This window comes from Micromys minutus (assembly GCF_963924665.1).
Source record: "Micromys minutus genome assembly, chromosome: 13".
In the NCBI taxonomy this organism is placed as follows: domain Eukaryota; kingdom Metazoa; phylum Chordata; class Mammalia; order Rodentia; family Muridae; genus Micromys; species Micromys minutus.
The window spans coordinates 39,295,722-39,318,717 of NC_137982.1; the positions used below are offsets into that span (position 1 = coordinate 39,295,722).

At 39.1% G+C, this 22,996-nt stretch overlaps 2 protein-coding genes across 11 annotated transcripts in view; one reads left to right on the forward strand and one right to left on the reverse strand.

Moving 5' to 3' along the window:
• LOC308429113 (sodium channel protein type 2 subunit alpha) overlaps positions 1-22,996 on the forward strand; it is a gene marked incomplete at both ends in the record, with an annotated part of 84,498 nt that overhangs the window by 8,329 nt on the left and 53,173 nt on the right. Inside the window, 9 exons of one of the 10 annotated variants that reach the window (XM_080927802.1) lie at positions 274-371; positions 1,269-1,397; positions 1,787-1,878; positions 2,991-3,263; positions 6,140-6,203; positions 7,725-7,866; positions 8,007-8,213; positions 9,348-9,635; positions 21,571-21,951. In XM_080927802.1, coding sequence (XP_080783928.1) covers positions 274-371; positions 1,269-1,397; positions 1,787-1,878; positions 2,991-3,263; positions 6,140-6,203; positions 7,725-7,866; positions 8,007-8,213; positions 9,348-9,635; positions 21,571-21,951 — 1,674 coding nt within the window. Of the gene's footprint in view, positions 1-273; positions 372-1,268; positions 1,398-1,786; positions 1,879-2,990; positions 3,264-6,139; positions 6,204-7,724; positions 7,867-8,006; positions 8,214-9,347; positions 9,636-21,570; positions 21,984-22,996 lie in introns of those variants that run through there. The other 9 variants (XM_080927804.1, XM_080927807.1, XM_080927805.1 and 6 more) reach the window with 9 other exon arrangements.
• On the reverse strand, positions 17,323-18,837 carry LOC308429118 (tRNA (guanine(6)-N(2))-methyltransferase THUMP3-like; the record flags this gene model as incomplete). Its single annotated transcript, XM_080927816.1, is given in 2 exon segments — positions 17,323-18,648; positions 18,652-18,837. Coding segments are annotated over 2 exon segments (1,512 nt in total).

Consider the following 22,996-nt stretch of genomic DNA (forward strand, 5'->3'; position numbering starts at 1 on the left):
TAAATTATTCACGTCAACTCATTTATTTACATGTTTCCTCTTGTCACATTTCTTACTTGTCTAAAGATAGTTGATGGTTTGGATTTGTTTTGTTTTGTTTTGTTTTTTAAACACATGGAGTTGAAGGGAGAAAAGCCCGAGAAAGGTGAAGATAAGATGATATATGGCATCAAATAAGCATGTGCGTCTTAGAGCTGGTGGGGGGTGAGACGGGGGGCGGGTAAGCATGAAAAAGTGGGGTCTTCCTGTGAACTTTGCTTTCCTTGACAGTACATTTCTACCTTATTCAATGTGCTTATCATGTGCACGATTCTTACCAACTGTGTATTTATGACCATGAGTAACCCTCCAGACTGGACAAAGAATGTGGAGTAAGTAGAAAATTCATGTCGCAAATTATTCGTTTAGTACTTCGAGGCACTTTCAGTTTCCTTAGTACGTTTTCTCCAGCCATGATAATCCAGATGATTCAAATTCATGCCCACCACTGCCATCCTCTAGAACGGTGCTTCCCAACCTTCCTGATACTGCCGTCTCTTACCTCAGTTATTCCAGTTGTGGTGACTCCTAACGTAAAATTATTTTGTTGCTACTTCATCACTGCAATTTTGCTACTGTTATGAATTGTAATGTCAATATCTGATATGCAACACCCCTATGATAAAGGCACTTGACACCCCCCCCAAAGAGGTCACAAGCAGCAGGTTGAGAACCACTTCTCTAGTGCAGTGCTTTCAGTAGCTCCAATAGCTGCATTGCTTTGCCTGTTGATATATAGTGACCTTCATCTTCCTTTTGAATCTTACACACTGGAGATTCCTAATGATTACTGATACATTGCTCATTTAGGAATTAAGATTTATCTGCTCAAGTCATGCCAAAAGTCAGCTTGTGTAGTTCAGATTCTATTATCAGACAGAATGGTTTTTTTCCCACATATTTTATGTTGAGTAATACAGAAATTGAAGTATCAGTTTATTTACAGCCAATTAAAACATCATTGGGAATGCAATGGTACTTTTGCCTTAAATTCTGCCTAAGTTCTCTATCAGAAATCAACCTGCAGACTCTATTTATGTGTGTCATTTAAGTCATTTTTAGGATATGTACATGTGGGACATGTGTGTATATCTCAATGGTAAAGAACTTATTTAATATGTGTGAGGTCCTGGTGTCAAGTTTATTACCAAAACATACTTTTAAAAATTAAATATACATATGCAAACCACCTACAAAATCTTTAATGTTAACTTGGCTATTTTCCTCAGGTACACTTTTACAGGAATTTATACTTTTGAATCACTTATTAAAATACTCGCAAGGGGCTTTTGTCTAGAAGATTTCACATTTCTACGGGATCCCTGGAATTGGTTGGATTTCACAGTCATTACCTTTGCGTAAGTATTTTTTAAAATACTTTCTATCCTAGCAGAGTTTATGTAATGGAGCCTACACTGTAGGTCTCGGTGTTGGCTTCCTTTAATTAAAAATTAATTAATAAAGCATTTTAATTAGTTATCACGTGTATTCATAATATCTTTTCCAATCAAATTATTCAGTTTGGAGAAATTAGAAATGATCCTAATAAATTATATGTCTTTGGTCTCAATTGGCTGTAAGGTAATAATACCAATCCCCCGATAACAGCTCAGACGATGAAAATACCATTCTCCTCTAACTGGGAAATCTGTTGGCAACACTCACTGAAGTTGAAATGGTCTTGACTCAAGACCAACATAGACTTAGATTTCCCAAAATTCTGAATAACTCTGATTTAATCCTACAGGTATGTAACAGAATTTGTAAACCTAGGCAATGTTTCAGCTCTTCGAACTTTCAGAGTCCTGAGAGCTTTGAAAACTATTTCTGTAATCCCAGGTAAGAAGAAGCCGGTATAAGGTGGTAGGCTCCTTATATCTCCAACTGTTTCTTGTGTTCTGTCATTGTGTTTGTGTGTGGACTCCCTATTACAGATATGTGACAGAGTTTGTGGACCTGGGCAATGTCTCAGCGTTGAGAACGTTCAGAGTTCTCCGAGCATTGAAAACAATTTCAGTCATTCCAGGTGAGAGCTAGGTTAAACACGGAGGCTGACTTTAACTGCACTGGTGCACCTGCTCAGAGCTTTTATTTATTTATTTGTTTATTTTTATTTATTTATTTTTTTTGCAAAAGCCTGACTGCTTGTTGCGTACCGCAAGATAATTTGATCAAAAGCAGGAACTGACCCGTTCCAGTTGGAAAGGTTTGATTCTGTGCTTTTGACCGGTTGCTTTCTCTCGATCCGTTCTAAATCAGCCTTTGAGTTTAACACGTTTTTGCATGAGGCACTTAACAGTAACAGGCTACCTGGTTTGCATCTTACAGCATCCAGCTTTCCGCATAGACGCTGAGGTGTGAGACACTCGGGCCAATGCAAATCTGATCAATTAGTTGGAAAACTGGCTATCTCTCTAGGAGGAGATAAATGGCAGAGCAAGGCAGAGCATGAACGCTGCATTGGACTCAGCTTGCAGATGTCTTCCTTATGCTGGCCCAGTCTCGAGTTTTCAAAAGTGCCCACAAAGCTATACCCTTGGAATCCAGAGGTGGCAAGATTTCTCGATACTCCTCTACTCATACAGATTTCTCTAAAGAGAACAAACCAGTATGGGGTTAGAGAGTAAGACATCTGCAAATAAAAGCAAACTGTTGACATCAGGTTGATCTTCAAGCATGAATGACACAAGCATATCTTTTGCTGTAAGGTGTGTGTGAAAACACATTCGGTTCATTTCCATTTGGTTTTCTAATGTAAGTTTGGTTCCCATTCATTTCCACCAGCTAGCGGGCTGTTCATGAATTTTTTATTCATCCACAAACATTAAACTAATATCGTTGGCATTCTGCATGACATTTGTATTTTTTCAGGACAAGCTCATGATATTTTTGTTGGTCAATTCTCTGTTGGATTGTAAGTGATGACTTCCTCTCTCTGGTTTTATTTGTAGGTCTGAAGACCATTGTGGGGGCCCTGATCCAGTCGGTGAAGAAGCTGTCTGACGTCATGATCCTCACTGTGTTCTGTCTCAGTGTGTTTGCTCTAATCGGGCTGCAGCTGTTCATGGGCAACCTGAGGAATAAATGCTTGCAGTGGCCTCCAGACAATTCTACCTTTGAAATAAATATCACTTCCTTCTTTAATAACTCACTGGATTGGAATGGTACCGCCTTCAATAGGACGGTGAACATGTTTAACTGGGATGAATATATTGAAGACAAAAGTAAGATATACTCTTATGGCCATTAAGTTATTTGGTTTTGAAAATATTTTTAAAAAATGGTATGCGGTAGAACAAATGTCTTAAGCTAATTCACTATAACTGCATACGTGTACTAAGAATACCAACGTTTATCATTCCCTTTTCCCTATCCAACAAGTGGCATGATGAAAGTAGCCATTTTAAAGTGTCTGACCTATTTCTAAACCAGAGTTGAAAGTGGTCCCCCATCATCCTGTATATCAAAAGGATTTGCTGTGGTGACCTGAGCCAGGAGTTTTCAAACATCTTAATAAGACTGTGGTTAGACTTACTCCATGAGTAATGCTGCACTGGGTTGTTAGGAAGAAGGGGGGAAGGGCTGAAAACACAGCTAAAGTATGGAGTTCAACACCTAACGCAGCATAAACAGGCACACAGTAATGTTGCAGGTGAAATGGCATTACACAAATAATACCAGGATTAGAAAGGTAGGTGTAGGGTTGGAGAGATGACTCAGAAATTAAGAGTACTGTCTGTTCTTCTAGAGGTCCTGAGTTCAATTCCCAGCACTCACATGGTAGTTCATAACCATCTATAATGAGATCTTTTGCCTTCTTCTAGCCTGTGGGCATACATGTAGGCAGAACACTTTATCCGTAATAAATAAATAAACAAATAAATAAATAGTAAAAATGTCAGAAGTTCAGGGTAATACTTGGGTACTAATACAAGGCTAGCCTGGGAAACATATGATGCAATGACAGTTACATGATGAATCCAAGGCTAGCCTGGGATACATAGATGACATGAAAGTTACATAATGAATCCAAGGCTAGCCTGGCATACCTATGATGAAATGATTTAAACCTCTTTGGTTTACTCACTCCATATGATATAACTGGATAGAGAAATCATTTTCCAAGGGGAATAGAAACTTGTGTACTTATCAGAAAGGTAAGCGGATAGGATTTATCCACACACTTATTGATAAGGTAATGTTTATGTTCTTTATATGAGTCTTGGTATTACCATTGTCATTCGATTTTATTTGAGGCATGGATATGAGAATATGTTATTGTTACATTTCCTATTATTGAAGCTAGCGCCTGTCACTTGATGACCTCCACTACCTCTCCACAAACTGCTAGATTAACCATTGGTCACCTGTACTCCCTGGGATTGTTTACTCTGAGATATCCTTCCTGCATGAGTTTTTTTTTTTTTTTTTATCATAGTTCACTTGATACGATACTACATTTAAAATGTTTACATTCTTATACAGGTTTGACTTGAAAAGATTTATTAGGAAAAAAAAAGAGAAAATCTAAGAACCCCAATAACTTTGAGGTTTTCTACTTACCACTAATATAATCAACGATGAAGAGCTCTTTGCCCATAAATCGTCTCTCTGCTTCTGTACGGCTACAGATGGGTTTCTATTTATAGGGCTTCAGTGGGAGGGGTTGATTGTGGCTGAGACTGCAGAGACATAGTGTCCAATCGCTCTCCGAAGAGGACACACCCCTTCAGAGATTCCCCCCCAGCCATGCTCAGTGCACTGAAATGTCATGAACATAGTTATTTACCATATCTCAAATCTTTTGGTAAAGGAAAACAAAATTTACTGTCCTTTTCTGTATTCCTAAATTGGTGGAATGCAGAGTTTAAAATGGATTTTCAAGCATCAGTGGAACATTATACATTTCCCACCACAGGAATTATCTGTTGCAATTTTTACTCCTTGTTCTACCAGGAGCTAGCAGTTTGAAGGAAGCCATATGAACTCTTTATTAGCATATGAACTCTTTATCTTGGCAGGTTTACTTGGCAGCTTATTTTTTGTCTTATTGCTTGTTTGGGGAGGCCTCAACACCTTTAATTTTTCAGGCAACCGAATCATCAGTATGATTTGCACATTTTTTTTTTTATTTTTTGGTGTGCCTGCATTTCTAAAACCTTCTTAATAAGAGGTAAAATGAACATCTAAATATTTGGCTTGTACAACAGCCACATGTGGTTTGTTGGTAGTATGTTAGTAGACTTGCCTTTAAATTCACAACAATCTCAACTTTTACAGTTTCATGTAGAGGCCTAAAATAGTTTTAAAATTGTGACCTAGATTTTCCTACATAATCTATTCATATAATCCTGGAATGCAAGGTTTAGATAGTCCTAAGTATCAACAGAGTAAATTTTAAGGGGCATGTATATGAGTGTGTGTGTGTGTGTGTGTGTGTGTGTGTTTACATGTGTTTAGTTCTTGAGAACATTTTTGCAGTCTTAAAATTACATATTTCTTACCTTAAGAATAGCAAGTTGCATATATTTAGACAGCGTATAGTTATCCAAGCTAAAATTTTATTTTGTTCATTTCAAAGAGAGAACTCAATCAATCAATCAAGCAAGCAGACAAATATTATAAGGAGGGAATAAGCACTAAAGCTCACTCCTTACATGAAATTCAATAAAAATTGGAGAAAAAAAACCTCAACATCTATATTGAGTCTAGGCAAGAAGTGTGCATGCACCACTGAGAAGACTTCTCTCGCTCCCATTCTGTGCCAAGCAAGCTGACTCAATGCCATGACTTTCTCCTGAAGCCTCCCCGAAGCAGTTTGAATTTGTGTTTGTAAGAAATACTGATCTGAAAACGCTATTTTACTATTATTATGGCTTCTGGGGAAGCTTCCTTCTAAAGTAAATGTTGTAAACATTATTGAAGCAAAATACCATTTATAGCTGTTTGATAGTTCCTAAGTGGGAGAGGGGATGTCCATTTAGCCATGACTTTATATCATCTTATCTACTTTTATAACAGATGAACACATCTATGAGTGTTCTTGAACGCAATGATCAAATTAAAGGCTTTTAATGAGTACCCTTTGCTCTTTCCATAGGTCACTTTTATTTTTTGGAAGGACAAAACGATGCTCTGCTTTGTGGGAACAGCTCAGATGCTGGGTAAGTTGGGCTTCCATTTGACACAGGCCACCTTCAGAATCCGCCACATCCCACACACCTGGCCCCTGCTCAGTGCTCACTCAGAGTCCTCTGTAAGTCTCCTTCATGCTGACTCACAGAACAGCCAGGATAAGTGCAGGTCCTCACCTCCTTCTCACACACAGGGAAGTAGCAATCTTTGTTCCACACTAGGTCACATCTACTCTTCCAAATTAGCACAATGGAAAAGAGTCACTCAGAGCCAATGCTTTAGAATTCATAATCACAGACAGAAATGTGTAATCATTTATTTAAGTTAATCTGATCACCATGGCCTAAAATGTAAATAAATAAAATCCATGAAGATCATGTCACCTTGAGACACACGGTGACAGCCTGCCTTCCATATTTCAGCGAAGTACATAAAGTAGACCAGAGTCTCCTCACATTAAAATTCAGACCCTACCATATTTTGTCATTCTGTTTGCCTTTTCCCCATGTACAAACTATAATAATTCCATTGATTAAATATATTACTGAATACATGCCTACAATAGAGACATTTTAGTGATGCATAACTTCGTGGTAACATTTGTAATTAAGAAACATTACACCTTAAAACAAAGCCCAGGAAAGTTCTAGGAAATATTTATCTTTCCCTACTTGGTCAGATGTTAGAAGAAAAAGTAGACAAACTTCTAACATTTTTTCTGTGATAACACTCTATACTATGAGACCGCTACCTTTACCAAAATTTTCATTGGTGATATGGTCTACAGTTGGCTCCTATGATCAATACCAGCAGACTTTGTCTATGATTAGATCTGTGATCGGTAAGGCAAGCATTGTAATCCCTCCTGCACCGTACTAAATGCTCTCCACACAGCATCATACTGAGTGCTTGCATGTTGGTAGTTTTTTCTTGTTGTTGTTGTTTTGTCTTGTTTGTGCTTTGAGACCTTTTATTAGTCCATCCTGGCCTGTGGGGTTCCTAAGGGCTAGCAAGGTCAGGAAATTAGCCCCAGTGACTCAGCCCAGAAATGTCACTTATAATACAGAAGGAAGCTATGCTTAATCAGCAAGTAAGGTGATTCTGTAGGATCCACACTGTGTCTTTCTCTTCTTTCAGGATGCGCACTCCGGGCTATCATATCTTCTTCTCTGCCCTTGTTTCCTAGTTACACACACACATACAACTTATATCTCAAGACATCTTCAATGAAAATCAATTATATTTCTATGGATTTACTTACCTGATCATGTTCATTGTCCCCAAAGAAATTGTTCAAGATACGATCATCTTATATGGATGTGTAGTAAACATAAAATTGCAATTAGGAATTAGAGGAACCCACGAGACTTGGAAAATTCTATTACTGCACAGGAAAAGCCACCCAGTGCAGGATACATGCTAAATAAGTCAGAAGATGTGGGATTTCCCCAGAGCCTGTACAAAATAATTCACATCATGTAAAATGAAAAAAAAAAAAAAAACCACAATGAATTCACAGATGTCCTCTCTCCTCTCTCATGTAATTACAGCCAGTGTCCAGAAGGATATATCTGCGTGAAGGCTGGGAGAAACCCCAACTATGGCTACACGAGCTTTGACACCTTCAGCTGGGCCTTCTTGTCTTTATTTCGTCTCATGACTCAAGATTTCTGGGAAAACCTCTATCAGCTGGTAAGAGCCGACATAATGATTCTTCTAGGAAGCAGATTTCGTGACTAAGGGAACTGCTGAGGAATCTTTTATTATTTTAGAGAAGGAGCTTGTAACGGCCAGCGTGAAACTCATAAGCATGTTCCTTCCATTTTTCACAGACCTTGCGCGCTGCTGGGAAAACATACATGATATTTTTTGTGCTGGTCATTTTCTTGGGCTCATTCTACCTGATAAACTTGATCCTGGCTGTGGTGGCCATGGCCTATGAGGAGCAGAATCAGGCCACATTGGAGGAGGCTGAACAGAAAGAGGCAGAGTTTCAGCAGATGCTGGAGCAGCTTAAGAAGCAGCAGGAAGAAGCTCAGGTAGAGTTGTCTAGACTGTTGTGTGTATTTCCGTTCTCTGACCTGAAGGATGCTGTGGACATGGGAGAGACACGGCTGTGTGTGTGTGTGTCTGGATCCGTTCGGTTGTAAGCCAAGTGTTCATTGATTTGGTGATTATGATATATATCCAGGGCATCAAAACATAATCAGTTACAATTGCTTTCTTGACACTTTCCTCTTTGTGACATCTTGAGAACTTGACTATCGGTATCCTCATTCATTGAAGCTTATAAAGTAGGCAGAGCAATATGCGGTCCAGGGAAGTGAGTCCTTAATACTCTAGCAAACAGGGATCCAGTTAGAGCGGCTTCTTCAGTGCAGCTTCGCTAGAGGTGAAGAATGCCAGAAAAGGCAAGTCCTGCTGCACTGATTTCACACAGTCAGGAAACACCAGACCCTGTCCAACACGAAGTCATGACAACACTAATATTCCCAGCAAAATAGGGCGGCTATGTTTTCTAAGTATCCGTGTTTGGTTTAATGACATTCGCTAATTCAGTGACTTGATTTTTGCCTTTTATCGTCTCTTGAATGCATGCCACTATTTTTCAATCTAAAAAACAAGGCCAAAATACAGTAGCAACCACAGTAAACACTGTGTTTCTTTTAAAGCCACATGCTTATAATTTACAGGTCATACTAGCATGATATAGTCTATGACATCCCTGCACATTTTCTAATTAAATAATTAGGGTAAAAGATTAAGAGGTTTATTCGATAAATACTTGACTGAGTTTAATTTGATAACTCACTTCGGTAGTCGTTGTTGAATGTGATCTAGAGCCCATGTCTTTGGAGTTAAATAGCAAACTTTAACTCTTAAATTCCTCTTTCAATCTTGTTTAGATCACATGAGAAATGTTATGTTTGCTATGTCCATGTTAGTAGATAATTTTAGTGCCACATCGAGTCGGAATTGTGTTCTTATCACTCACACGTGTCTACATCCACGTTGATTTTTATTTATTCGGTTAATGAGAACGTCCTGTTTTCCAAAGTATGGGACAGAATACGAAATTGTATTTCAAGGTCACATTCATTGTCTTGTAGACAAACGAAGCAGTAAGTGTGTTGAAAGCCGCACACAACCTCTGCTTACCTTGTGCCTTCTAGGCAGCAGCTGCAGCAGCGTCTGCCGAATCCAGAGACTTCAGCGGAGCAGGTGGCATCGGCGTTTTCTCAGAAAGTTCATCTGTAGCATCAAAGCTAAGTTCCAAGAGTGAAAAGGAACTGAAAAACAGAAGGAAGAAAAAGAAACAGAAAGAGCAGGCTGGAGAGGAAGAGAAGGAAGATGCGGTGCGGAAATCTGCGTCTGAAGACAGCATACGAAAGAAAGGCTTCCGGTTTTCCCTAGAAGGAAGTAGACTGACCTATGAGAAGAGGTTTTCCTCCCCACACCAGGTAAAACAAACAAACAGATGAAACAAAAATAGATGAAATAGGTTACAACTGTTGCATTTTCACGACAGGGTTTCTTTAAAGGCTGTGCCAGTGTTCGGTGGGGCTGAGGCTGCCTTTCTAGAATGAACTCCGTGACACATGGCAGTGAGAATCAAAGTTGCCATCTCAGAGGTCCTGAAAGTTTTATAACTTTTTTTTTTTTTTTTTTTTTGGAAGCACGGGAAGGCATTTTCCTACCATACTGAGCTTGGGAAGGTTTGTGGTTTTGAGGTTTTTGCTAAAGACTTGAGACTCTGGGCAGTGTTCCACATGGAGAATGATCACAGATGGTCCCTATCCCTTCTTAGCTACTGTGCCTGGACCCAGTGAGCTGTAGGTTTTCTGGGTGGCTGATGCCCAGAAGTGGACCGGGGATGCTTCTGAGCCATCTGTACAGTGTTCCCATCCATGTGAAAGCTCTCATTAAGAGTGAATTATTCATTGCTTCAAAGGGAGCTGAAACAAACTCTTTTCTAAAGCACGGCCAAAATCACAGGTAGACAGGCGCTAAGGAAGATTCATGTCACTAACGAGCAGGGATGTTTGATTGCACTTGATTTTCTGTGCCTCCCGGTAGAGGATGGGAATTCGAAGAAAGCACTGATTTACATATTGCAAGAAAATGGTTTTTGTACGCTCCTAGCTTATGTACCCAGCCAAGCTGTTGAAATCTCACTATTTAGGTCTCTTGGTTGTTTAAAATTACCAGGAGAATTTCCCAGAAATGCACAGTTCCTTGAAGGACAAGTTCACCATGAGTGAAACTACAGCATTCCTATAGTACCAATAGCAATGACAACACACCGTTTGCATTGATACTTGCGATGTGAGTTGTTAAAGCACCTCACTGCAAAGCTAGGTAGCTATTATTTAATTTTAATGGCAAACCTTGAGATAGGAAGAGGAGAGGCTCTGTGCTTTGTTGGGTGCCTATCTGATGCACACACTATTTTAGGACATATTTTATTAGCTTCTGTTAATTGTACAAAAAGTAATAGGTTTCATTGAGGCAATTTTCACAAATTTCACAAATACACATAGCAGACTTTGGCCATCAATAAATATTCATACCCCTATTTCATTTACCCTCTGCCTCCTTAAGTCTCCCTACTTCTCTCTCTGGTCTCTTTCCTCTTCCAAAATAAAACACATCCCAGTCTACTTTCATATGTATTTCAATATATATACACACACACATACACATATATATACATTTTTTTTTCATATGGAGGACCTAGAAATGTTCTTTTGAGTTCAGTTCTCTTCTGCTGAAATGATGATCTGTTTTGTGATTTGTGGCTATAACATGATGATTCATTGTATTCTGCTGTGTACCACATTTTCTTTATCTGTTGTTTATGGACACCCGAACTGATCACATAGCTTCAGAATTATGCACAGTTCTGTTGGAAACAAGGATATACAAGTATCTTTATGGTATGTTGGCTTAAATCTGAGTACAGGCTCGTGTGTGGTATCGTTGGATTCTATAGCACTTCTATTTTCAGTTATTTTAAGCAGTCTCTTTTCTGATTTCCAGAGTAGCTGGGCTGACATATATCCTTGCCCACATTGTATAAGATTTAATTTCTCCACTATTCTTGCCAGCACTTAAATTTTTTGTCTTTTTATAAAGGTGTCTTATGATTTATTTTTAATGGATCCTTTAATCTGAGCTAAGATGGACTCAGTGATTCTGACCCACGTTTCCCTGATGGCTAAAGATCCTGAACGTTTCGCCTCCATGTGCTCAATGATTAGTTGTATCTCTTACGCTGAGAACTATCTGTTTAGTTCACTGCCCATTTACTGACTTGGTTGTTTGTTCTTCTGCTGCTTAACTTTCTGAGTTCCTGGTGTGATCTGTATCAATCTCTCATTATTCTCATCTATTTTCCATTCCTTAGCCATCTTTGCACTAAGGTAAATGCATTTTCCTGCAGTGCCAAAGTTTTTTAATTTGATGCACTCCCGTTCATCAATCCTGTCATTTCTTGAGCTGTTGGAGTATGTTTTTTTTTTTTTTTAGAATATAGTTTGCTATGTCCATATCCTGAAGGACTGCTCTCTGCCCTTCTCCACTGGTTTCAGAGTTTCCAATCTTAATTTAAGATCTTTGGTTCAGTTTTAGAAAATATGAGATGAGCTTATGTATTAAAAATTTTATCAGAGAAGCATCTATTCACTGGGAAGATGAGTGAGATAAAGATTTGTGTTTGAACTCAGAGAGTTGAAGTAACAAGTCTCACGATTTACTCAACTTAATCACTTGCCCACTCCATGAGAACTATAGGGACAACAGCCATTGTTGTTGCTGTTTTTGGTCTTCTAGAGACAAGGTCTCCTGTTTCCCAGGTTGGCCTCCCACGTGTGTAGCCCAGGCCACACATGACCTTGATCTCTTGATTTTAATGCCTCTACCTCCCAGGTGGAGATTTCAGAGAGGTGTCACCAGGCGGCTACAAACATTTTAACTTCTTAATGTCATCTTTTTTTTTTTGTTCATATGTAACAACTTTATTGTATGTCTATCAAATAAACTTGGCTTCAGATCTGCTTTGTCAGGTAAGAGTAGAGCTTTACCTGAGATTTTCTTTTTGCATCTTTCCACGCTCATCTGTTTGTGCCTTTACTATTGACTTGGGTTTTGTGTGGATAGCAAATAGGTAAATCTTCTCTCTTCTTTCTCATTTCTTTGAGCCAGGATGCATGTCCTAATTGGAGCATTAAGACACCTCACATTTAGCATAATTACTGAATGGTAGATGTCAGTTTCTCTCTGGCTAATTATTTGCTGTTTTAACGAGGTTAAGTTTTCTTCCCAGTCCTGACTTCTGCATTGATTGTATATGACTTTATTCCTCTTCTGTGTTCAGTAATGCTTTCAGTAGCTGCTTTGTGTCTTGCTCAATGGACACGAATTGCTATAGTTTGTGCTTGGAAAGCCTTTCCCCTCATTCTATTTTAAAAGACAGCTTTGCTCGATGCTAAAATCTTGTTTGGCAGCTATTTTGTTTCATGGCTTGATATGTGTTAGTCCCTACTGTTCAGGCCCTAGGAATTTCTTCAGCAAATTCTTCTGCTCTGAGTGGATTAACTTTGAAAGGATCTTAGCCCCTCCCCTCCCACAACTCTGAAGTATTTCTTCACTTCATTGTGCAAATATTTTGACTCTAATATAACCTGGAGATGTTATTTTCTGGCCATGCCTAATTGGTGTCCTACTTTGTTCAGTCCCTATACTTCCTTATTCCCCTGGGTCTGGTCTTTCAGTGATGCTCTCCATTGAGTGGGTTTTCTGTTTGCTTTGCTTTGGTTTGGTTTGTTGTTGGTGGTGGTAGTGTTTAAGTCCTAGGGCTTCTTCATTCTCACAATTCCTGTTTAATTTCTAACTCTTGACCTGAGGTCTCATCCATGTGTCTGAATTTCATGTGTAAATTTTGAGTGGATTTCTTAATTTCAGTTGTCTGTTTGCTCTAATCCTCTTTGTGGTCTCGTTGATGATTTTTAAAATGAGACTTACATGTTTGGCATGTAAAGTGTTTCCTGTCTTTGGATTAGGGTATTGAGACGTTAATAACTTTTAAAGGGTCATGAAAATAGAGTTGAGTTTCTAGAGTGCTTGTATAGTATTCATGAGGCCCTGGTTCAATGCCAGGACTGCATAAATTGTGATGGCATTGGTCTGTAGTAATGACTTGGGAGGAGAAGACAGCCAGACCAAAAATTAAGGGCCATCTCAGTTACAGTGTGTGTTTTAGGCCACACTGGGCTATGTGGGATCTATCACCAAAACAAAACAACAACAATAAAATGTGGAGAGCTTGTGTTGTTGCCTTGCCTGGTTCTTATCTTTCTACCCTTCGATTCATGCATCTGTGGGGATGCACCTGTGGTTTTTATCTGGGGTCTTCTTCATGAGCAGCATTCTGAGGCTTGGATCCCAGTAATTCTGGGATAGAAGCAATTAAAATGGCATGACGGGAATAAAGCAGGTGTAGAGATAACAATTATAGAACTTATTTTTTAAAATTAGAAAAAGAAAGAAAAAAGTGATCAAAGCAACATAGTATAAAGTAGGAAGTTAAAAAGATTAAAAGTGAAATAAGAATAAAGATGAGGTTAAAGTAAGGGAAGGGAAAAAGAAAGGTGCAAGATTTTTGAAATGAGAGATGATGATGATGATGATGATGATGATGATGATGATGATGATGATGATGATGATGATGATGTTGATGATGATGACGGTGGTGGTGGTGGTGGTGGTGGTGGTGGTGGTGGTGGTGATGATGGCTGTTAGGTCAGTGGTTTCCCAGCTGTAGTTCACATGACCCCTTTGGTTAAAACGTGCTTTCACAGGTCACCTAAGGCTACCTGAAAACATAGATATTTACATTATGATTTTCAACAGTAGGAAAATTATAATTATGAACTTATCAATGAGTATTATTTTAGGGTTTGGAGCCACCACAGCATGAAGAACTATATTAAAGGGCCACAATGTCAGGGAGTTTGAGAACCACTGCTCTAAAGTAACCCAGAGAAAAGGGCTATTGTTTCTTACAACAGAATACAGAGCAGGGACCACCATACTCTCCACAGCCTATCCTCTCTGTGGCTTAAACTTCTCAGGTTAGTGTCTGAACCTTCTGCTCTCCATGAGTACCTCTTATGAAAGTCTCCCACAAGATTTTCCCACAAGACACTGTGACAGGATGCTACCAGTCTCAAACAATATGCCCCCTGATGAGATGTACCTGGCTATATATAGTCTTCAGAAATATGGGGATCAACAAAATAGCTTTCTTCTACAGTGTTGGCCTGTCCTGCAAGATAAGCCACTGCCAGCCAATTTCTGCACTAAATTGAGGGCTTTCAGGAGCTTTACGTTTCTCCTGACACTACACCTGTTGCCTGCTCTCAAAGGGGCAGCAGCAAGCTCCGCACTTACCATATGGATGGCTTACGTCATAGGTATGCATTCACTCCCTCTTCTACAATCAGTGCTAATAACTGGATGGCAAAGTATTGCTTTCACTATAGATTTGGCTCAATGTCAGGTGATTCCTAACCTGGCACTAAAACCCATGGACATTTTTCATTTGGGAGCAGCCCGAAAAGCATCTTTTAAAGCTAATGATGAAATATAAAATTTTATCCCCTTTAAAATATATACATATCTATGTTTTTTTAAAATTTCTCTTCATGGTGTATCAGATAAAGAGTTTTTATATGACCTAAGAGCTAACATATTCACATTTTTGGTACATCAGCTTACCCATTCCACAGCCAAATATTTTTTGTGAATTCAGATAAATGAACTCATATTGAATAGAATTTTTGTTACCAAACAATGACTTTTTTATTTTTTCAACACAACTCTTATTGTTCCATCTGAATAAACCTTACTTGGCAATGATGAGTCCCTTAAATGTTGGGCTCTCCTCTCAAAAGCATAATTTTTTTCAAAAAATAAAAATAAAAGAAAGGAGAGAAGAAGGAAACGGAGGGAGGGACTTAAAAAGAAATCAAGGGCAAGGAGAGAAGGAAGATTATTTTGCCTACTCCTGAACCTAGTTTTGTATAAATTATAAGTTATGTTTACCAAAATTTGAAGTTTCATATCCATTGGCACTGCAGACATTTTAGTCAATTTACATCATTTCAGATCCAAGAGGATCATTCCTAGTGTGTGCACTGTGCTTCATAATGCTGGTATTGTCCCTGCTCAGTCTGCATTTTGCTGCAGAGAAGGAATTTCATTGTAGTATCTATATACCTCTCTGTGTGCCTATTTCCAAGCTGTTTGGCGGTTGGGAGAGATTACCGCCATTAGTCACCTTCTATGTTTCATTTGACTTCATATTTGTTTCTTAAACAATCTGTATAAGTACAATGAACTACTTTAAAAATATTTTGCCTGTTTTTTTTTTTTTTTAATAGTCAGTAGATTGCACAGAAGATGGCAGGCTGTTTACTGCTCTACAGGTGATGCGACCTGGGAAAATGGAGCTGATAAAAGAGGCTGAGTAGAGTCTCATGCAATAGCCAACTTTATTCAAAGCATCAGACAATTTATACTATAAGGGTTTAGACGACTCACATGAGTTAAATGTCCAGTCACAAGGGCAAGCCACATGTGGTGGACAAGCTCCAAAGAGAAATATGTTTTTCTATTGAGGCATATAAACACATAGTAATCTCCAGATGTGATGAATAATCTGAAGTAAAGTCATCCCTATCTGCTACACTTGGAAGTGACATAAAAGTACAAAATCAGAATATTGTGATTTTGAAGAAACTGAGGTCATGAGGCTTTTGTCCTGGTTTCCCCACAAGCACTCAAAAGTCTCCTCACATAACTTCATTCTTGTGTCTTGTTCTGACAGAAAGGGAGTAAGATTGGGGGTGAGAGAGGGAGGAAGACAGAGACAGAGAGGAAGCACCCAGATATTTCAGTAACCTCACTGTGAAAGTTCTGGAAGTAATAATAAAAATATCAAACCATATACAGAGATTTTACCAGGGTACAGTGATAGGATCCTCTTAGCTTGTATGAGGTATTTTCAAAGGTCAAAGGTCGCAAACTATTAAGAAACTGTACTTTCTAGTGATGTAATGAAAGGATGTTTTGTTGATAACCATCTCTGCTTTCATACCAAATATATATGTAAGCTTTTCCTGCAAAATTATCATTTTCACAGCAGAGTAGGTGGAAATGTGAACTATTTCTTAGACATCTCTGACTTGTAAGTGTGGGAGAGGAAAGGGAAGAAAGTCAAGAGCACATCTCTAGTCAAGTCTCAAGGTAATATGGATATTTTCTTTTGAAACTTTTCTAAGAACCAGGTCACTTGTGATAAATGAGCAGTTGTATTTTTGGAGATTCACTGGTGAAAAGGATGTGTCTTCTGGGCTGTCTTTTATCACAGCCTTAATTTAGGAAATAATTGTAAGCATGCCCATAGTATCAACAATGGTTCAAAGAGAGGCATAGCATTCTGCTTGGCCCATGGAGGACACATTTCTTCTTTCATATTTGGGAAAGAGAAGTACTTTTACAACTGGAGTTGTCGGCTGGCTCTAAGAGCTGCATGGGGCATCTTGGCGCAATGAGTTGACTGTGGAGAAAGACATGGCTTGGGTTACTTGCAATCTAGTTGTTATATGTAAACTCTGATTTTTTTTTTATACTGAAAGAAAAATTCCTTTAATTAGGCTTGTTGGTCCCGTACCTCATCTACTGATGCTTCTACTACTTAGCAATGTCTTAGTACTAATAGTCACACAACGAGTCTTTGCCCTGTTTAGGTTGTGTGTATTTATTTTAAGGCAGATGTTAAACTGTAGGTCTTCAGGGATGCTTCAGTTTCTGAGATGATATAAAGAATTTAAACCATAGAGCAGTAGACTGCACAGGCAATAGGATATGGCCTAAAGTGTTCTGAAGCTTAGAAGGCAAGCCATGTAGGCTTCTCAAGAAACACAATTACAATCATCTTGCTGACAATAAAACACTGGAGTAGTTAAGCAGTGGAACCTGTAATACCGAGTTACTTTTCTATTTTTCTCCCAAAGCAAGTTCTTCATGCTGACATTTCCAGTGTTAGGAACTACAAATACCGCTAAGTTGTCTTCATTCTTTGCTTTACCAAGGAGGTTCTCTTCCTCCATGTTGATCTGAAAGATGAACAAAATTTTGAGGAGTGCGTTTCAGAAGATAAACTGCAGCATGAAGTCCCCTGATGTTCACCCAGACAGTATGGACCTTCCGCCACACATGCCCCATTCCAGACAATGCCTTGGTAAAACATTTCTTGTCCTGAGTAAGCAGTACAGCTCTACCTGTCCCTGGTCTACAAACATGGCTCATTTCATGAAGGCAAGCTGGATATAGATTCCAATTTCTCTTCTTGGAGCCCATCCTTTTTCCAAATGGCATATTTGTTACAATAATATCCACAGAAGCAGTACGCAGTGGGAGGTTGCAGATATCCCACTGAACAGCATCAATGGGCAAACCCCAGGATGTTTTTCCATCTTTAATCTGGCTCTTAGTCAATGGAGATGAGATGTTATTTGCTGCTCTATTCACTGACAGTGGGTTGTTTTCCCCAGCAATATGGTAACAGTGAGACCACTCAGTAGCCCCCTCTGTTGGTACTGCCCCTGTTCCACACATTGGATCCCCTGTTATATCAGACGGTTCAGGTTCACATAGCCTGAGCATCCCATAGGCAAGGGTTGACCTGAGAGTTGTAGGCCCAAAATGTGTAATATTTCTGCGATGGAGACTCTCTTCTGTCAGTGCAATAGCAACAATGACTTCATTATCATGGATGTTCAGGAGAACCTCTACATCAAAGTGGGTCATATCAGCCTTCCATTTAAAGTACTCTTGAATAGTACCTGCAAAATCTCTTGCAGCTTCATTGGAGGTAAAGCAGTGTTTCTCTCCTGCTCTGTTGCAGGTAACTCTAAACTTCTGGACTTGTGGTTCAGTTTCTTCTCTTAGGCTTTGACCAGTTTCATCTTTGCAAGATGCCAAGACCTCACCTACTAAGGTTGATATTTCTTCTTTGATGGCTGGATTTTCATAGTAGTCCAAGATATGTGAATCTGAGGTGCTGTTGGCAAGTTTTTTCTTACCATTTTTCTCATCTGCTTTGTCTCCTTGTCCACAGTCAGCTGTCTCTTTACCCGCACTCTGATTTGCCTTTCTGCGCTTTGCTTTCTTCTTCTTGAAAGTGGTGTTAATTTGCCAAACTTTTAAAGGGTCTGACCATGGGAGCTTTTCAGCCAGTTCTTCAAAATCTCTTAGAACTTCTTCCTTTGTAGCTTTGAACTGAAAATCTTTAAACACCTGAACAACCACAAACAAGTTATCAACTGATCTCAGACAGTGAATCTGAGCGAGACTTTCCACTGAAATATCAAAATATATCTTGCCCTGGTCTTTGCTGATTCTGCACAATTACTTCAATTTCTCTCTCACTTCATCTGCAGTGGTTTGTTCAAAGCCAGTAGGTACAGTGGCTCCAATAGTGACTTGGAGAGGCTCAGCCTCACTTCTGACAACACTTTTTATCAGGGGTACAGGCTTCTTGTTCTCATGAAGGTTCATATCCAAGTGCTCTCTGGTAGCTTCTTGAGTGTCAGACATGATGGAAATGTTTTTTAAAAGGCCTAACAGTCTCCTTCCGGTCGCCGCACCTGTGGGCTCGGCGTGCTCAGAGCACGCCATTGGAAGCCAAGTTGTCATCCCGGACGTAAACTCTGTTCTTAATGTACCTTTTAACCAGATGTATTGAGATTATCTTCCTCTATCCATCTATGATATACTTTAGGTTAACATATAATCTCTACTAAAAGTGTTACATAGGCATGGGTTTTGCTGTATTTACTATAAACCCCTTTGTCCCTTTCTTTTTGAGCTAATGATAAACAATAGGTTATTAATTATGATCGGTAGCACTGCCGTTGTGGCTTGTATGAAAATAGTCTGCATATGCCTCTACGTTTGAATATGTTGTCCCCTCCTTGGTGGAACTATTTGGGAAGGATTATAACATATGGCCCTGTTAGAGGAGGTGTGTCACAGAAAGTAGGCATGGAGGTTTCAAAGAGCCTTCTGTATCTCCAGTGTGTTCTCTGCTTCGAGTTTGTAGCTGCAGATGTGAGCTCTCCTGTCTGCCACTTGTTACCTCCATCCTGCCATCAGGAACTCTAAGTCTCTGCAATCATAGCAACCATAGCCCCAAAGAATCTTTTCCTCCTTCTGTAAGTTGCTTTGGTCATGGTATTTTATCACAGCAATAGAAAAGTAACTAAGACAGATGGATTAGGGGTAGGGATGGGAAGAAATAACTTCTATAGAGAGATACATCTGTCTTTTAAAATGTTATTTGCTTTATGAAAGAATGAAAAGACACATAACACAAACAAGTATTTAACACATACAGATGTGGTATAAATATTACACATATAACTGAATAAAGGACAATTATGTAAAAGAAAAATTGGAAGAATACTTAGTGCTCAAAGAATACAAGAATATCATAGGCACAGAAATTTATTTGTCTTTAAATCATTCAAAGAGAAAAAATCAAACTCATCATATAAAATTATTGAATTTGTGCTATTTCTATGAATAGTTATAGACATGCAATATAGAATAGCTTATGAAAAACAGAACTATATTATAGATTATATAAATAATGTCTAGGATTAGTTTTTGACAGGTATAGTGGTTTGATTTTATAGGGAGTTACAGGTGCCTCAAGTCTCAGAAGAGATTTTGTGCCTTGGATATTAAACAGTGTTGAAACTGTAATAGACTATGGGGATTTTTGAAGTTGGACTAAATGCATTTTGTGCTTTGATATGGCTACAAGAACATGAACAGCAGAAAGTGGAATGTGGTGCTTTTGATAAAAACGAGCTCATATATTTGAGCACATAGTTACCAGGGAGTAGCGTTGTTTGCAAAGATTATAAGGATTAAGAGGTGTGACTTTATTCGAGTAGGTATGGTTTTGTTAGAAGAAATCTGTCAATGTAGGTGGGCTTTGAGGTTTCCAAAGTGAACACCAGACCAAAGCTCTCTCTGCCTGTGAATTGGGATGTAGCCCTCAGATAGTTCTCCAGTATCTGCTGGCATGCTGCCATGTTTACTACCATGTTGAAAATGCTTTAAGACTCTGAAACCATAAGTAAGAAACCAACTGAATTTCTTTCATAAGACTTGACTTGGTCATGATATCTCTTCCTAGCAACAGGACAGTGACTAAGATAGCAAGTTGTATGTAGGGAACAGGCCTAACCATATCTTTATTCATATGTCATCCAAGGTTTCTCCCCTGTGCCTAGCATGAAACCCACTGTCGCTCTTAGACCCAGTAATTTCAATACCCAGTTGAAAAAGAAGTGTTGATTCTCAGTGGGCCAAGCAATACCCTGTGTCTTTCTATAAACCATGCCATGTATTACAGGAATGGGGTGCTCTGGTTGGCTAGACATGAGTTGACCTGCTTCTAGAGTCAGGGATTGAATTACTATCTTAGAAATTAAATGATTCAAGAATAGTGGAGCATTTCCGAAGGTACAGGGTCTTATGAACCTCAAAAAAAAATGACTATTATTCAAGTGACTGCATTTGTAGCAGAGGTTATAAACACAGACTGATGGCATAGAAGAGGTAAATTATCCTTGTCAGTATGTGATGGCGGAGTAAGGAAACAGGTCATTGTTAGAAAATGCTAATTGACCGTGATCAGATTCTTATTACAAGTTTTGCTAATACCGTGTTGTTCGGATTTCTTGAGACAGAAGAGTGGAATTCAGGAAATGAATCATACAGTTATTTCAGCTTGATTTGTTTAATTTATTCATGAAGACCATTATAAAATATGCAAAGGGAGGGAGAGAAGCTGCTCCTGTACTATAATTATGCAGGTCTACCAGCAAGCCAGCTTTGATTATTCTCTCGGGAGGCTCTGCCTCAGGGTGTGGTCACTTGTGAGCTCTTACTGTATCTATTTTGAGCTTCAAAAGGCCTAAATGTAGGTGTGTGTTTAATTACTTTCCATTGAATCGTTAGGTGAAATTCAGTTCTAAGAGGATGGTGTAGCAAGAGCTGCTGTTCCAGGCATCGGTACTAAGGCTAGACAGCATTGTGGGAGTGCTTCTAACTATGCTTAGGCAAAGAAAATGACAGGAGGAAAATGAAGGAAACTGGAGGGGGGTGGAGGGCATAAACCAAAGTGCTGAGCACCTAGTGAACGAAGGGAGGCTTCGACCCCTTCCCAGTGATGAACCAGTGGGCCAAGCCATTTTTTTTTCTGGATGAAAGTTCTTAATTCCCTTCATTTGTTTTGTTCCTTTTGCTTGTTTCTAGTCTCTATTGAGCATCCGAGGTTCCCTTTTCTCTCCAAGACGCAACAGTCGAGCAAGCCTTTTCAGCTTCAAAGGTCGGGTGAAGGATATTGGTTCTGAAAACGACTTTGCAGACGATGAACACAGCACGTTTGAGGACAACGACAGCAGAAGAGACTCTCTGTTTGTACCGCACAGACACGGAGAAAGGCGCCCCAGCAACGTCAGCCAGGCCAGCCGTGTCTCCCGAGGGATACCTACTCTACCTGTGAATGGGAAAATGCACAGTGCGGTGGACTGTAACGGTGTGGTCTCCCTGGTTGGAGGCCCTTCTGCTCTCACATCTCCTGTGGGGCAGCTACTACCAGAGGTGAGGACCATTAACGCTGCAGCTGAGCAAACAGGAAGAGAAGGGACCGCAGTGCAATCAGGAATGTGGGTTTTGATTTCCAAAGATGATGATTTTACTGCATCTGTTATTCCTAGGCCGAAAGGTGGCTGGTTTCATCAAGCTATGAACTTAACTTGTTAAAAAAAATACCTTCAACACATCTCTACAAATTAATATCATACAGTGAGTTTCATAGATGCATTTGCCCATTATCATTTCTATAGTTTGGAGTTTAATAAGCAACATTTTTGTTGTGCAAACATTCAACTATCATTATCACTGCTGTTGATATTATTTTATTATTATTTAACTATTAATTATTATATCGTTTTGAAACAAGAATTTCTTTGTGTAACCCTGGCTATACTGAAACTCTCTATAGACAAGGCTAGCCTTAAACTCAGAGATTCACCTGCCTCTGCCTCCCAAGCTCTGGGATTAATGGCCTGTACCACTACACCTAGAAATATGATTAGCTATTAAAAATTATAGAAATAAACATAAGCATGATCATACACACACACACACACACACACATGCATTTGAAAAGTTTTGTTATCCTGTTCCTCTATAACAACTTCACACCTCCACTTGGAGTCACGCTACCACTAATTCTATCTAAATCCCATATGTCACAATTTTCTGCAGTTTTCATGGTGTGTCTTTCCCCCAGTGTCAACTCAAATGACCCAGCCACCCTGCTTCAGTAAGGAGGCTGCTTGAATAGCACAGGCTACAGTCACGTTAAACTTTTTCTAATGTATTTCCACATCCATACTATTGCCATGGGTTCTTCTTATATGCAAAGTCACCTCCAATTGAGCATAAGGAAAAGAGTTTCAACTCAGTAATGTTTATCAGGATGTATCTTTATGATGGTCCCTTTATAAAGCAAGACATTCTTCAAGTTGAAATTCAATGGAAAGTTACTTGAACTTTATAAAATACTTCTGCCTTGTTGTCTGATTACACTCAGTTTCCCTAGCTGAGTCAAAATCTCCTTTGTGTAATTACTTTTATATCATTTCCTTGTTTTTAAGAGGACACATTTCTTAGG